The following is a 13687-nucleotide window of genomic DNA, read 5'->3' on the forward strand; positions in this document are numbered from 1 at the left end:
TCACAGATCAATATATTGGATATCTGACTAGTATCACAGATCAATGTATTGGATATCTGACTAGTATCACAGATCAATGTTTGGATATCTGTCTAGTATCACAGATCAATGTTTGGATATCTGTCTAGTATCACAGATCAATGTATTGGATATCTGACTAGTATCACAGATCAATGTTTGGATATCTGTCTAGTATCACAGATCTGACTAGTATCACAGATCAATGTATTGGATATCTGACTAGTATCACAGATCAATGTTTGGATATCTGTCTAGTATCACAGATCACCCTGTCTAGTATCACAGATCACCCTGTCTAGATCACAGATCACCCTGTCTAGTATCACAGATCAATGTATTGGATATCTGTCTAGTACACAGATCAATGTATTGGATATCTGTCTAGTATCACAGATATCTGACTAGTATCACAGATCAATGTATTGGATATCTGACTAGTATCACAGATCAATGTTTGGATATCTGTCTAGTATCACAGATCAATGTATTCACAGATATCTGACTAGTATCACAGATCAATGTATTGGATATCTGACTAGTATCACAGATCAATGTATTGGATATCTGTCTAGTATCACAGATCAATGTTTGGATATCTGACTAGTATCACAGATCAATGTATTGGATATCTGACTAGTATCACAGATCAATGTTTGGATATCTGTCTAGTATCACAGATCACCCTGACTAGTATCACAGATCACCCTGTCTAGTATCACAGATCTGTCTAGTATCACAGATCTATGTATTGGATCATCTGACTAGTATCACAGATCAATGTATTGATATCTAGTATCACAGATCAATGTATTGGATATCTGACTAGTATCACAGATCAATGTATTGGATATCTGTCTAGTATCACAGATCACCCTGACTAGTATCACAGATCAATGTATTGGATATCTGACTAGTATCACAGATCAATGTTTGGATATCTGTCTAGTATCACAGATCAATGTATTGGATATCTGACCAGAATCACAGATCAATGTATTTCAGAAGCGATATCGGTGCTATAGAGTAGTTGTAATATCAGTTTCCCTACAGATGACCTCATCCTAATGAACACATCTCTCTTCTTCCTCTCGTCTCCAGGAGGCGACCATTGAGCTGATCTTCGCAGCGTTTGCCACCACGGCCAGTGCCTCCACCTCTCTCATCATGCAGCTCCTACGCCACCCTGCCGTGCTGGAGAAGTTACGAGAGGAGCTCCGGACCAGGGGGATCCTCCACAACGGCTGTCTGTGCGAGGGGGAACTGGGTCTGGATACCATCGTTAGTCTGAAGTATCTGGACTGTGTGATTAAGGAGGTGCTGAGGCTCTTCACGCCCGTGTCTGGGGGTTATAGGACGGCCCTGCAGACCTTTGAACTAGACGTGAGTGTTATATTTGTATTCTGTCATCTGTTAATCTCTCTCTCTAATTCCCATCTTGTCTTCTTGTGTTTTCTTGCCTTTTGTCTATTTTGTCTTGTCCGTTGTCTTGTCTTGTCTTATATTTTGTCTTGTCCGTTGTCTTGTCTTGTCCGTTGTCTTGTCCGTTGTCTTGTCTTATATTTTGTCTTGTCTGTTGTCTTGTCTGTTGTCTTGTCTGTTGTCTTGTCTGTTGTCTTGTCTGTTGTCTTGTCTGTTGTCTTGTCCGTTGTCTTGTCTGTTGTCTTGTCTTTGTAAATGACTCTTCCTCGTTTCTCTCTCCGTCCCCAGGGGGTACAGATCCCGAAGGGTTGGAGTGTGATGTACAGCATCAGAGACACACACGATACCTCCTCCGTCTTCAAGGACGTGGACGCCTTCGACCCCGACCGCTTCTCCCAGGAACGCAGCGAAGACAAGGAGGGACGCTTCCACTACCTCCCGTTCGGCGGCGGCATCCGCTCCTGTCTCGGGAAACAGCTCGCCACTCTCTTCCTCCGTATACTGGCCATCGAGCTGGCCAGCACCAGCCGGTTTGAGTTGGCGACCCGGAATTTTCCTAGAGTGGTGACGGTGCCGGTGGTTCACCCGGTGGACGGGTTGAAGGTGAAGTTCTACGGTCTGGATTCTAACCAGAACGAGATTCCGGCTGATCTACTAGCCGACATCAAAACGGAAGAGCTGCTGGGAGCCGCGGTGTAGATCGTTGATTTGGATTGGACGAAGCACAGGTGAAGGAGGAAGGGAGGGATGGAATAGAGGGAGGACAAATGAGAGAGAGGAGGAGGATGGATGGAGGACATGGCAGAGAGAATAAAAGGAGGATGGGAGGTCAGGACTGATCTAGCATCCTTCCCCCCCCCCATTTTGCTGATGTCTTGGAATGTTGGATGTGTCCGTTGAACTCTAAAAAGGAACATTCTGAATTCCGATTCCTTCTCTTTTGTCGTGTTATTGTTAGGTCATTGGAACTTTCTGGGAGACTAAGAAGAAGAACAGAGGCTAAACAAAGTGTATAATCTCTATTCCGTTTGTTTTCCAAGAAATATACAAAAACTATGTATACAATGAAAAGTAATGTAATATAATGAATGAATTAAAACACAGAAGATTTAATGTTGAGAGAAGTTATGCACAATTAGGAAACAGATTCTTACGGGGAGTGTATTTGGATTAGAGGGATGGATGGAGGTAGGGAAGAACGAACGACATAATGGGATAAAACAGGGTATAATGACTTAAGAAGCGTAGGGAAAGGATAACAGACAGGAGAATCTACACAGGAGAGAGAGAGAGACTCTTAAAATGAATGAAGCATCCAGAGCTAAAGAGAGAAGGGTCAGAGGTGGGTTCATACACATTTGTATAAATCAAGGTGCTCCAAATCCAGTCCTGGCAAGTGGTAAGGTTTTACAGGCTTTTCTTCCAGCCATATGCTCTAACACACGTCTCTCAAACAATCTGTCAACCTATCAACTATCACGATTAGTTAAGTGAGGCGTTTTTACCCGGAAAATGGACTATAATTCTCCAAGATGGGGTTGAAGCAGAGACCCCCTGCTATAAAGGACTTCAGGGAGAATGCGAACGAGAGACTCAAAACCTGGAAAGGACTTTAGGATTGTGTGTTAATAGCTCAGGTGTGGAAGGGGATCTTTCATTGGACGTATTTTCATATCTTCATTTTTTTTGTATTACTCAACCTGCACATAAGAGTTGTTCCCAATCATCCTCCTTCCCCTTCAAACCCTCGAATCTGTGCTATGATGTCATCGGACGATGTGTCCGTCGCTTGGCTTGATATCTGCCTCTTTGCTTGACTGGATGTGTTACGGACATAAAGGAGAACCATTTTTCTAAAGCTATCACAATCGTCTAAGCTGGAGGAAGAATGATAGAGAGAAAGAGAAGGGGAGATAAAGAAAGAGAAGAAGAGATAAAGAAAGAGAAGACAACAGGGAGAGATAAAGAGAGAGGGGAAGAGAGGGAGAGATAGAGGAGGAGAGGAGACCTATATACTTGCTGCTTGAGAGTTGCTTTCTTTTTGTTTTGTATTTCAGTTGGAGCAGAGTGTTGTTGTACTCTGTGGGACGTGAAGGTGACATTTTGACTAGCTGCTCCTCTTTATCAACACAAAAATGCAAAATTGATTTAAAGAAAAATCTAAACTTTATTAGCTAATGAGATTTAACAACGTGAGACGATTGCACAATCAGAATAATTTTTGGAACTTATTACTAACCCCAACACCAGGAAATGTCCATCATGGATACGAAGAGAAAATACTTCCAAAACAAAACTACTTCCTTTATAACTCGTCAAAAGAACACTTAGAACATAATGAACATTCCGGAACTCACAAGCATTCCGGAACTCACAAGCATTCCGGAACTCACAAGCATTCTGGAACTCACAAGAATTCTGGAACTCACAAACATTCTGGAACTCACAAACATTCTGGAACTCACAAACATTTTTGGAATTCACAAACATTCCGGGACATTCCGGAACATTCTGAAACAAAATCCCGGAATCCTTGGACAGTTGGGAGTTTTATCTGGAGGGAGCTAGGACCCAGGGACTGTGGGGAAAAGCTTCTATAAATGATATTCTACTACCGTCTTCTACAGATATATAATGTCTATAGTGTTGAAGACGTATATATTCTGGGACCAACTACACCACTGATTGTCTACACATACTATAAGTACAGTGAGCTGCTTGTGTGTTTCTACATGAAACTTATAGAAGTGCTATCATATATATATTGCAAGTGAGATTCCTCGACATTTCTCGTTTTTTTATTGTATTTTAAAATTGTATTTAGCAAATATTTGTATTTTGTGAAAAGCAAAGAGGGAGTTCTGTTTATTCTGATTCTTGTGTTTAGTAAGTAAGCCATGAGTTAACACCTGTTCTATCTAATACCCTAATATTATTATTATTGACTATTAATATTTCTTATTGTAATAAAATATTATTATTTTAAGTTGTCATTTTTATTATATTTCCAGAGTTTTAGTATAAATGTCAAAAGTCTGTTTGTTGGTAAATATCTTTATATTTAGTACAATATGAATTATTTCAGTTATAAAGTCTGTTTGTTGGTAAATATCTTTATATTTAGTACGATATGAATTATTTCAGTTATAAAGTGTGTTTGTTGGTAAATATCTTTATATTTAGTACGATATGAATTATTTCAGTTATATTGTAAAACAGCGTTGGATATGTTAATATTGTTTATTGTAATAATTATTCTTATTTTGGGTTATTATTATAATTATCATTATAATTATTATACTAATAATTATTATTATTATCACCACATTCATTTATTATTAATATTAAGAAGACAATTACTTGCGAGGTTCAGTATTGAAGTGTCACATGGCTTCATTGGTTATTTTCTCTGTTGTGTCCCATTTGATACCCTATTCCCTATACAGTGCACTACTTTTGATCAGAGTCCTATGGTAAGTAGTGAACTAATTAGGGACTAGGGTGTCATTTGGGATGCAAGTCTATCGCTGTCTGTCTGTCTTTCTGTACATAATGTGTATTTCATTTTTACAGATCCCAACAATTCACTTAGTTCAAATATGAATGTTTTTTCAACTGTGATTCTTAAATGTACTCCTGTAATAAAAATATAATGTGAAAATTAAGACTAACGATTATTTCAATTGTCCGATGTCAACTGATAAATCAATCAATTGTTCTCTATGGATCATTTCACTGTCCAAATACCCGACACATCAACAATCATCCAAACAAGTCTGTGGTTTCTCTGTTCTGTGGTTTCCATGGTTACACGATTCCGTGGTTCTGTGATTCCGTGGTTCTGTAGTTCCAATGCTCCACTTTGACACGGTTCTTCTCGGGGCTGGCTCCAGGGATGAGCGACATAAGCGGTCAGCCCTCGCTTATTGACACATCTTTTATTTTTTTTAGGAACTCAATAGTCTATTCAGAGTTAAAATAGTAGAATACACAAGGAGAAATTTGAACATCAGCAGTTTTTCCTCCTATGTCAGCCACTGACAGTCACTCTCGATTGGTAAATCTAGCCAGCTATATAAAAATGGCGAAATGGGTAGAATTTTAGTAAATTAGCAGCAAAACTGAAGATTTAAAAAAAATATCTGAGCCACATGGCAAAATTAGTAGAATTGCATGAAATTTGTTCGGAACCCCAACCAAATCTCTTAGGGCCTCCATATGGCTAGAGCCTTGTTTCTTCTGTGGTTCCTGAAAGACCCTGAGCCGAACCTGTTTCTTCTCATCGTCATGAAAGACCCTGAGCTGACCCTGTTCCTTCTGTGGTTCCTGAAAAACCCTGAGCCGACCCTGTTTCTTCTGTGGTTCCTGAAAGACCCTGAGCCGACCCTGTTCCTTCTGTGGTTCCTGAAAGACACTGAGCCGACCCTGTTTCTTCTCAGCGTCATGAAAGACCCTGACCCGACCCTGTTTCTTCTCATCGTCATGAAAGACCCTGAGCCGACCCTGTTTCTTCTCATCGTCATGAAAGACCCTGAGCCGACCCTGTTGATTCTCATCGTCATGAAAGACCCTAAGCCGACCGTGTTTCTTCTGTGGTTCCTGAAAGACCCTGAGCCGACCCTGTTTCTTCTCATCGTTTCTTCTCATGAAAGACCCTGACCCGACCCTGTTTCTTCTCATCGTCATGAAAGACCCTGAGCCGACCCTGTTTCTTCTTCTCTGAGCCGACCCTGTTTCTTCTCATCACGAAAGACCCTGAGCCGACCCTGTTTCTTCTGTGGTTCCTGAAAGACCCTGAGCCGACCCTGTTTCTTCTCATCATCATGAAAGACCCTGAGCCGACCCTGTTCCTTCTGTGGTTCCTGAAAGACCCTGAGCCAACCCTGTTCCTTCTGTGGTTCCTGAAAGACCCTGAGCCGACCCTGTTTCTTCTCATCATCCTGAAAGACCCTGAGCCGACCCTGTTTCTTCTCATCATCCTGAAAGACCCTGAGCCGACCCTGTTTCTTCTGTGGTTCCTGAAAGACCCTGAGTCGACCCTGTTTCTTCTGTGGTTCCTGAAAGACCCTGAGCCGACCCTGTTTCTTCTCATCGTCATGAAAGACCCTGAGCCGACCCTGTTGATTCTCATCGTCATGAAAGACCCTGAGCCGACCCTGTTTCTTCTCATCATCATGAAAGACCCTGAGCCGACCCTGTTTCTTCTGTGGTTCCTGAAAGACCCTGAGCCGACCCTGTTTCTTCTGTGGTTCCTGAAAGACCCTGAGCCGACCCTGTTTCTTCTGTGGTTCCTGAAAGACCCTGAGCCGACCCTGTTTCTTCTCATCATCCTGAAAGACCCTGAGCCGACCCTGTTTCTTCTCATCGTCATGAAAGACCCTGAGCCGACCCTGTTTCTTCTCATCATCATGAAAGACCCTGAGCCGACCCTGTTTCTTCTGTGGTTCCTGAAAGACCCTGAGCCGACCCTGTTTCTTCTGTGGTTCCTGAAAGACCCTGAGCCGACCCTGTTTCTTCTCATCATCCTGAAAGACCCTGAGCCGACCCTGTTCCTTCTGTGGTTCCTGAAAGACCCTGAGTCGACCCTGTTTCTTCTGTGGTTCCTGAAAGACCCTGAGCCGACCCTGTTTCTTCTCATCGTCATGAAAGACCCTGAGCCGACCCTGTTTCTTCTCATCGTCATGAAAGACCCTGAGCCGACCCTGTTTCTTCTCATCGTCATGAAAGACCCTGAGCCGACCCTGTTTCTTCTGTGGTTCCTGAAAGACCCTGAGCCGACCCTGTTTCTTCTCATCATCATGAAAGACCCTGAGCCGACCCTGTTCCTTCTGTGGTTCCTGAAAGACCCTGAGCCGACCCTGTTCCTTCTGTGGTTCCTGAAAGACCCTGAGCCGACCCTGTTTCTTCTCATCATCCTGAAAGACCCTGAGCCAACCCTGACCCTTTCTTCTCATCATCCTGAAAGACCCTGAGCCGACCCTGAAAGACCCTGAGCCGACCCTGTTTCTTCTGTGGTTCCTGAAAGACCCTGAGCCGACCCTGTTTCTTCTCATCGTCATGAAAGACCCTGAGCCGACCCTGTTTCTTCTCATCGTCATGAAAGACCCTGAGCCGACCCTGTTTCTTCTCATCGTCATGAAAGACCCTGAGCCGACCCTGTTTCTTCTCATCGTCATGAAAGACCCTGAGCCGACCCTGTTTCTTCTGTGGTTCCTGAAAGACCCTGAGCCGACCCTGTTTCTTCTCATCATCATGAAAGACCCTGAGCCGACCCTGTTCCTTCTGTGGTTCCTGAAAGACCCTGAGCCGACCCTGTTTCTTCTGTGGTTCCTGAAAGACCCTGAGCCGACCCTGTTTCTTCTCATCATCCTGAAAGACCCTGAGCCGACCCTGTTCCTTCTGTGGTTCCTGAAAGACCCTGAGTCGACCCTGTTTCTTCTGTGGTTCCTGAAAGACCCTGAGCCGACCCTGTTTCTTCTGTGGTTCCTGAAAGACCCTGAGCCGACCCTGTTTCTTCTCATCATCCTGAAAGACCCTGAGCCGACCCTGTTTCTTCTCATCATCCTGAAAGACCCTGAGCCGACCCTGTTTCTTCTGTGGTTCCTGAAAGACCCTAAGCCGGCCCTGTTTCTTCTGTGGTTCCTGAAAGACCCTGAAAGACCCTGAGCCGACCCTGTTTCTTCTGTTGTTCCTGCAAGACCCTGAGTCGACCCTGTTTCTTCTGTGGTTCCTGAAAGACCCTGAGCCGACCCTGTTTCTTCTCATCGTCATGAAAGACCCTGAGCCGACCCTGTTGATTCTCATCGTCATGAAAGACCCTGAGCCGACCCTGTTTCTTCTCATCATCATGAAAGACCCTGAGTTCCTGAAAGACCCTGTTTCTTCTGTGGTTCCTGAAAGACCCTGAGCCAACCCTGTTTCTTCTGTGGTTCCTGAAAGACCCTGATCTGACCCTGTTTCTTCTCATCATCCTGAAAGACCCTGAGCCGACCCTGTTGATTCTCATCGTCATGAAAGACCCTGAGCCGACCCTGTTTCTTCTCATCATCATGAAAGACCCTGAGCCGACCCTGTTTCTTCTGTGGTTCCTGAAAGACCCTGAGCCGACCCTGTTTCTCTCTGTGGTTCCTGAAAGACCCTGAGTCGACCCTGTTTCTTCTGTGGTTCCTGAAAGACCCTGAGCCGACCCTGTTTCTTCTCATCGTCATGAAAGACCCTGAGCCGACCCTGTTGATTCTCATCGTCATGAAAGACCCTGAGCCGACCCTGTTTCTTCTCATCATCATGAAAGACCCTGAGCCGACCCTGTTTCTTCTGTGGTTCCTGAAAGACCCTGAGCCGACCCTGTTTCTTCTCATCATCCTGAAAGACCCTGAGCCGACCCTGTTCCTTCTGTGGTTCCTGAAAGACCCTGAGTCGACCCTGTTTCTTCTCATCTTCCTGAAAGACCCTGAGCCGACCCTGTTCCTTCTGTGGTTCCTGAAAGACCCTGAGTCGACCCTGTTTCTTCTGTGGTTCCTGAAAGACCCTGAGCCGACCCTGTTTCTTCTGTGGTTCCTGGAAAGACCCTGAGCCGACCCTGTTTCTTCTGTGGTTCCTGAAAGACCCTGAGCCGACCCTGTTTCTTCTCATCATCATGAAAGACCCCCTCCATGTTGGTCACAGTGGGAGAGACGCAGGTTGTGTGTGTGTGTGTGCCTGTGTCTGTGTCTGTCTCTCTGTGTGTGTGTGTGTGTGTGTGTGTGTGTGTGTGTGTGTGTGTGTGTGTGTGTGTGTGTGTGTGTGTGTGTGTGTGTGTGTGTGTGTGCACGTTTAGATGTGTGTATGGGTGAGGAACTACAATATGTTACTCTACCATTGCTTCATAACAACAAACAAATCTTTTGATGAACAGAATCAATCATGTAACACAACCACAGTTCCTATTGAAGGACAACAGAACAATACACTCATGTCAATGTAGTCTTTGTTTGGGTTCATAGATTCAGGATCCTGGGACTAAACACCTCCCTCTGCAACTGGATCCTGGACTTCCTGATGGGCCCCCAAGTGGTGAGAGTAGGTAGCAACACATCTTTACAAGCTGACCCTCAACACTGGAGCTCCCCAGGGGTGTGTGCTCAGTCCCCTCCTGAATCAATCATGTAACACAACCACAGTTCCTATTGAAGGACAACAGAACAATACAGTCATGTCAATGTAGTTTTTGTTTGGGTTCATAGATTCAGGACCAGAACAACATATTTGTTTTTACATGGAAACATTGGGGACAAAACTCGATGTTGCTCAAAACATCATCCTTAATTTGACATGCCGACCGGGCGTGCGCCATCGTCCGCATGCTGATATTGTCCATCCACATCAGACGCGATCAGGACACGCAGGTTGAACTATAAAAAACAAACTCTGAACCATACTATATTAATTTGGTGACAGGTTGATAAGCATTAAACCTTTTGGCTAGCTAGCTTGCTATTGCTAGCTCATTTGTCCTGGGATATAAACATGTTTATTGAACTAGGCAAGTCAGTTAAGAACAGTTAAGTTAAGAACAAATTCTTATTTACAATGACAGCCTACGGTAGAAAAGTGGGTTAACTGCCTTGTTCAGATGCAGAACAACAGATTTTTACTTTGTCAGCTCAGGGAATTGATCCAGCAACCTTTCGGTTACTGGCCCAACGCTCCAACGCTTCAACCACTAGGCTACCTGCTCTAACCACTAGGCTACTTGCTCTAACCACTAGGATACCCGCTCTAACACGAGGCTACCTGCTCTAACCACTAGGCTACCTGCTCTAACCACTAGGCTACCTGCCGTAACCTCTAGGCTACCTGCTCTAACCACGAGGCTACCTGCTCTAACCACGAGGCTACCTGCCTCTAACCACGAGGCTACCTGCTCTAACCACGAGGCTACCTGCTCTAACCACTAGGCTACCTGCTCTAACCACTAGGCTACCTGCTCTAACCACTAGGCTACCTGCTCTAACCACTAGGCTACCTGCTCTAACCACTAGGCTACCTGCTCTAACCACTAGGCTACCTGCCGTAACCTCTAGGCTACCTGCTCTAACCACTAGGCTACCTGCTCTAACCACTAGGCTACCTGCTCTAACCACTAGGCTACCTGCTCTAACCACGAGGCTACCTGCCGTAACCTCTAGGCTACCTGCTCTAACCACTAGGCTACCTGCTCTAACCACTAGGCTACCTGCTCTAACCACTAGGCTACCTGCTCTAACCACTAGGCTACCTGCTCTAACCACTAGGCTACCTGCCGTAACCTCTAGGCTACCTGCTCTAACCACTAGGCTACCTGCTCTAACCACTAGGCTACCTGCCGTAACCACTAGGCTACCTGCTCTAACCACTAGGCTACCTGCCGTAACCTCTAGGTTACCTGCTCTAACCACTAGGCTACCTGCTCTAACCACTAGGCTACCTGCCGTAACCTCTAGGCTACCTGCTCTAACCACTAGGCTACCTGCTCTAACCACTAGGCTACCTGCCGTAACCACTAGGCTACCTGCTCTAACCACTAGGCTACCTGCTCTAACCACTAGGCTACCTGCTCTAACCACTAGGCTACCTGCCGTAACCTCTAGGCTACCTGCTCTAACCACTAGGCTACCTGCTCTAACCACGAGGCTACCTGCCTCTAACCACTAGGCTACCTGCTCTAACCACTGGGTTGCATTGGGTTGTTATTTTACCTGAAATACACAAGGTCCTCTACTCTGAAATACACAAGGTTCTCTACTCTGAAATACACAAGGTTCTCTACTCTGAAATACACAAGGTTCTCTACTCTGAAATACACAAGGTCCTCTACTCTGAAATACACAAGGTCCTCTACTCTGAAATACACAAGGTCCTCTACTCTGAAATACACAAGGTCCTCTACTCTGAAATACACAAGGTTCTCTACTCTGAAATACACAAGGTTCTCTACTCTGAAATACACAAGGTCCTCTACTCTGAAATACACAAGGTTCTCTACTCTGAAATACACAAGGTCCTCTACTCTGAAATACGCAAGGTTCTCTACTCTGAAATTACACAATGTTCTCTACTCTGAAATACACAAGGTTCTCTACTCTGAAATACACAAGGTTCTCTACTCTGAAATACGCAAGGTTCTCTACTCTGAAATACACAAGGTTCTCTACTCTGAAATACACAAGGTTCTCTACTCTGAAATTACACAATGTTCTCTACTCTGAAATACACAAGGTTCTCTACTCTGAAATACGCAAGGTTCTCTACTCTGAAATACACAAGGTTCTCTACTCTGAAATACACAAGGTTCTCTACTCTGAAATACACAAGGTCCTCAATTACTCCACAGATAAAAGGGTAAACCAAGTTTGTTTCTAGTAACCTCTCCTCCTTCAGTCTTCTAGTAACCTCTGCTCCTTCAGTCTTCTAGTAACCTCTCCTCCTTCAGTCTTTTAGTAACCTCTCCTCCTTCAGTCTGCTAGTAACCTCTCCTCCTTCAGGCTTCTAGTAATCTCTCCTCCTTCAGTCTTCTAGTAACCTCTCCTCCTTCAGGCTTCTAGTAACCTCTCCTCCTTCAGGCTTCTAGTAACCTCTCCTCCTTCAGTCTTCTAGTAACCTCTCCTCCTTCAGTCTTCTAGTAACCTCTCCTCCTTCAGGCTTCTAGTAACCTCTCCTCCTTCAGGCTTCTAGTAACCTCTCCTCCTTCAGTCTTCTAGTAACCTCTCCTCCTTCAGGCTTCTAGTAATCTCTCCTCCTTCAGTATTCTAGTAACCTCTCCTCCTTCAGTCTTCTAGTAACCTCTCCTCCTTCAGTCTTCTTCTTCTTCTGTGGACTTTATATGGCGGTTGGCCACCAACTTTAAGGTGCGTTACCATCACCAACTGGACTGGAGTGTGGACCTCTTCTTTCAATCTCCCACGTGGGTATATGCTCCTTAAAACCAATGCGGAGATGGCACGTAAGTATATACTCCTAACAACCAATGAGGAGATGGGAGGGGAGGGCCTTGCATCGCGTCAAGCGTCACAAATAGAACCAAGTTCCATTTTAGCACCTGGCTACGCAGACGTTTGTTGCCATGTGAGTGAAATGATTGAACAACATGTATTTGATGCGAGCGGAGTGCTCAGCATGCTAATTTGAACTCATCGAAATACCAAAAGGCGAAGGATATTTTTTTGAATATAGTTTTGCATAATAGTATTTGTCTTTTATTCCTAATTTTCAGATTCATATATGATTCCGACATTTATCCACACTTCTCCAAACGTCAGATTTTCGAAGTTGCTCCAAACGTCAGATTTTTGAAGTGTTAAAAACCCCCTGGGTTGACTGCTCCTGCTCTGCACTCTCCAGTTTCTGCAAACATCACATTTCAAAGTTAAACGTTTTGGATAGGGTTCTAATATTATGTTTAGTCACTCATTCTGAATGGTTAAGTTAAGGGTTAAGGTTTGGGACCGAGTTCAAACATTAAGTTTAGTCATTAACTCTGAATGGTAAAGTTAAGGGTTAAGGTTTGGGACCGAGTTCAAACATTAAGTTTAGTCATTAACTCTGAATGGTTAAGGGTTAAGGTTTGGGATAGGGTTAAAATATTAAGTTTAGTCATTAACTCTGAATGGTTACGTTAAGGGTTAAGGTTTGGGATAGGGTTAAAATATTAAGTTTAGTCATTAACTATGAATGGTTAAGTTAAGGGTTAAGGTTTGGGATAGGGTTAAAATATTACGTTTAGTCATTAACTCTGAATGGTTAAGTTAAGGGTTAAGGTTTGGGATAGGGTTAAAATATTAAGTTTAGTCTTTAACTCTGAATGGTTAAGGGTTAAGGTTTGGGATAGGGTTAAAATATTAAGTTTAGTCTTTAACTCTGAATGGTTAAGTTAAGGGTTAAGGTTTGGGATAGGGTTAAAATATTAAGTTTAGTCATTAACTCTGAATTGTTAAGTTAAGGGTTGAGGTTTGGGATAGGGTTAAAATATTAAGTTTAGTCATTAACTCTGAATGGTTAAGTTAAGGGTTAAGGTTTGGGATAGGGTTAAAATATTACGTTTAGTCATTAACTCTGAATGGTTAAGTTAAGGGTTAAGGATAGGGTTAAAATATTAAGTTTAGTCATTAACTCTGAATGGTTAAGGGTTAAGGTTTGGGATAGGGTTAAAATATTAAGTTTAGTCATTAACTCTGAATGGTTACGTTAAGGGTTAAGGTTTGGGATGGTTAAAATATTAAGTTTAGTCTTT

General features: G+C 43.7%; 1 protein-coding gene across 1 annotated transcript in view; it reads left to right on the forward strand.

The window, feature by feature from the left end:
- The window catches only part of LOC118383103 (cytochrome P450 26B1), a 46566-nt gene extending 41467 nt beyond the window's left edge, over positions 1–5099 (forward strand). Inside the window, 2 exon segments of the mRNA XM_052497960.1 lie at positions 1120–1401; positions 1729–5099. Of these exon segments, the coding sequence (XP_052353920.1) occupies positions 1120–1401; positions 1729–2139 (693 nt within the window). The 3' untranslated portion in view covers positions 2140–5099.
- The last annotated feature ends 8588 nt before the right edge of the window (positions 5100–13687 follow it).

This window comes from Oncorhynchus keta, chromosome 35 (genome assembly GCF_023373465.1).
Source record: "Oncorhynchus keta strain PuntledgeMale-10-30-2019 chromosome 35, Oket_V2, whole genome shotgun sequence".
NCBI classification, from domain to species: Eukaryota; Metazoa; Chordata; class Actinopteri; order Salmoniformes; family Salmonidae; genus Oncorhynchus; species Oncorhynchus keta.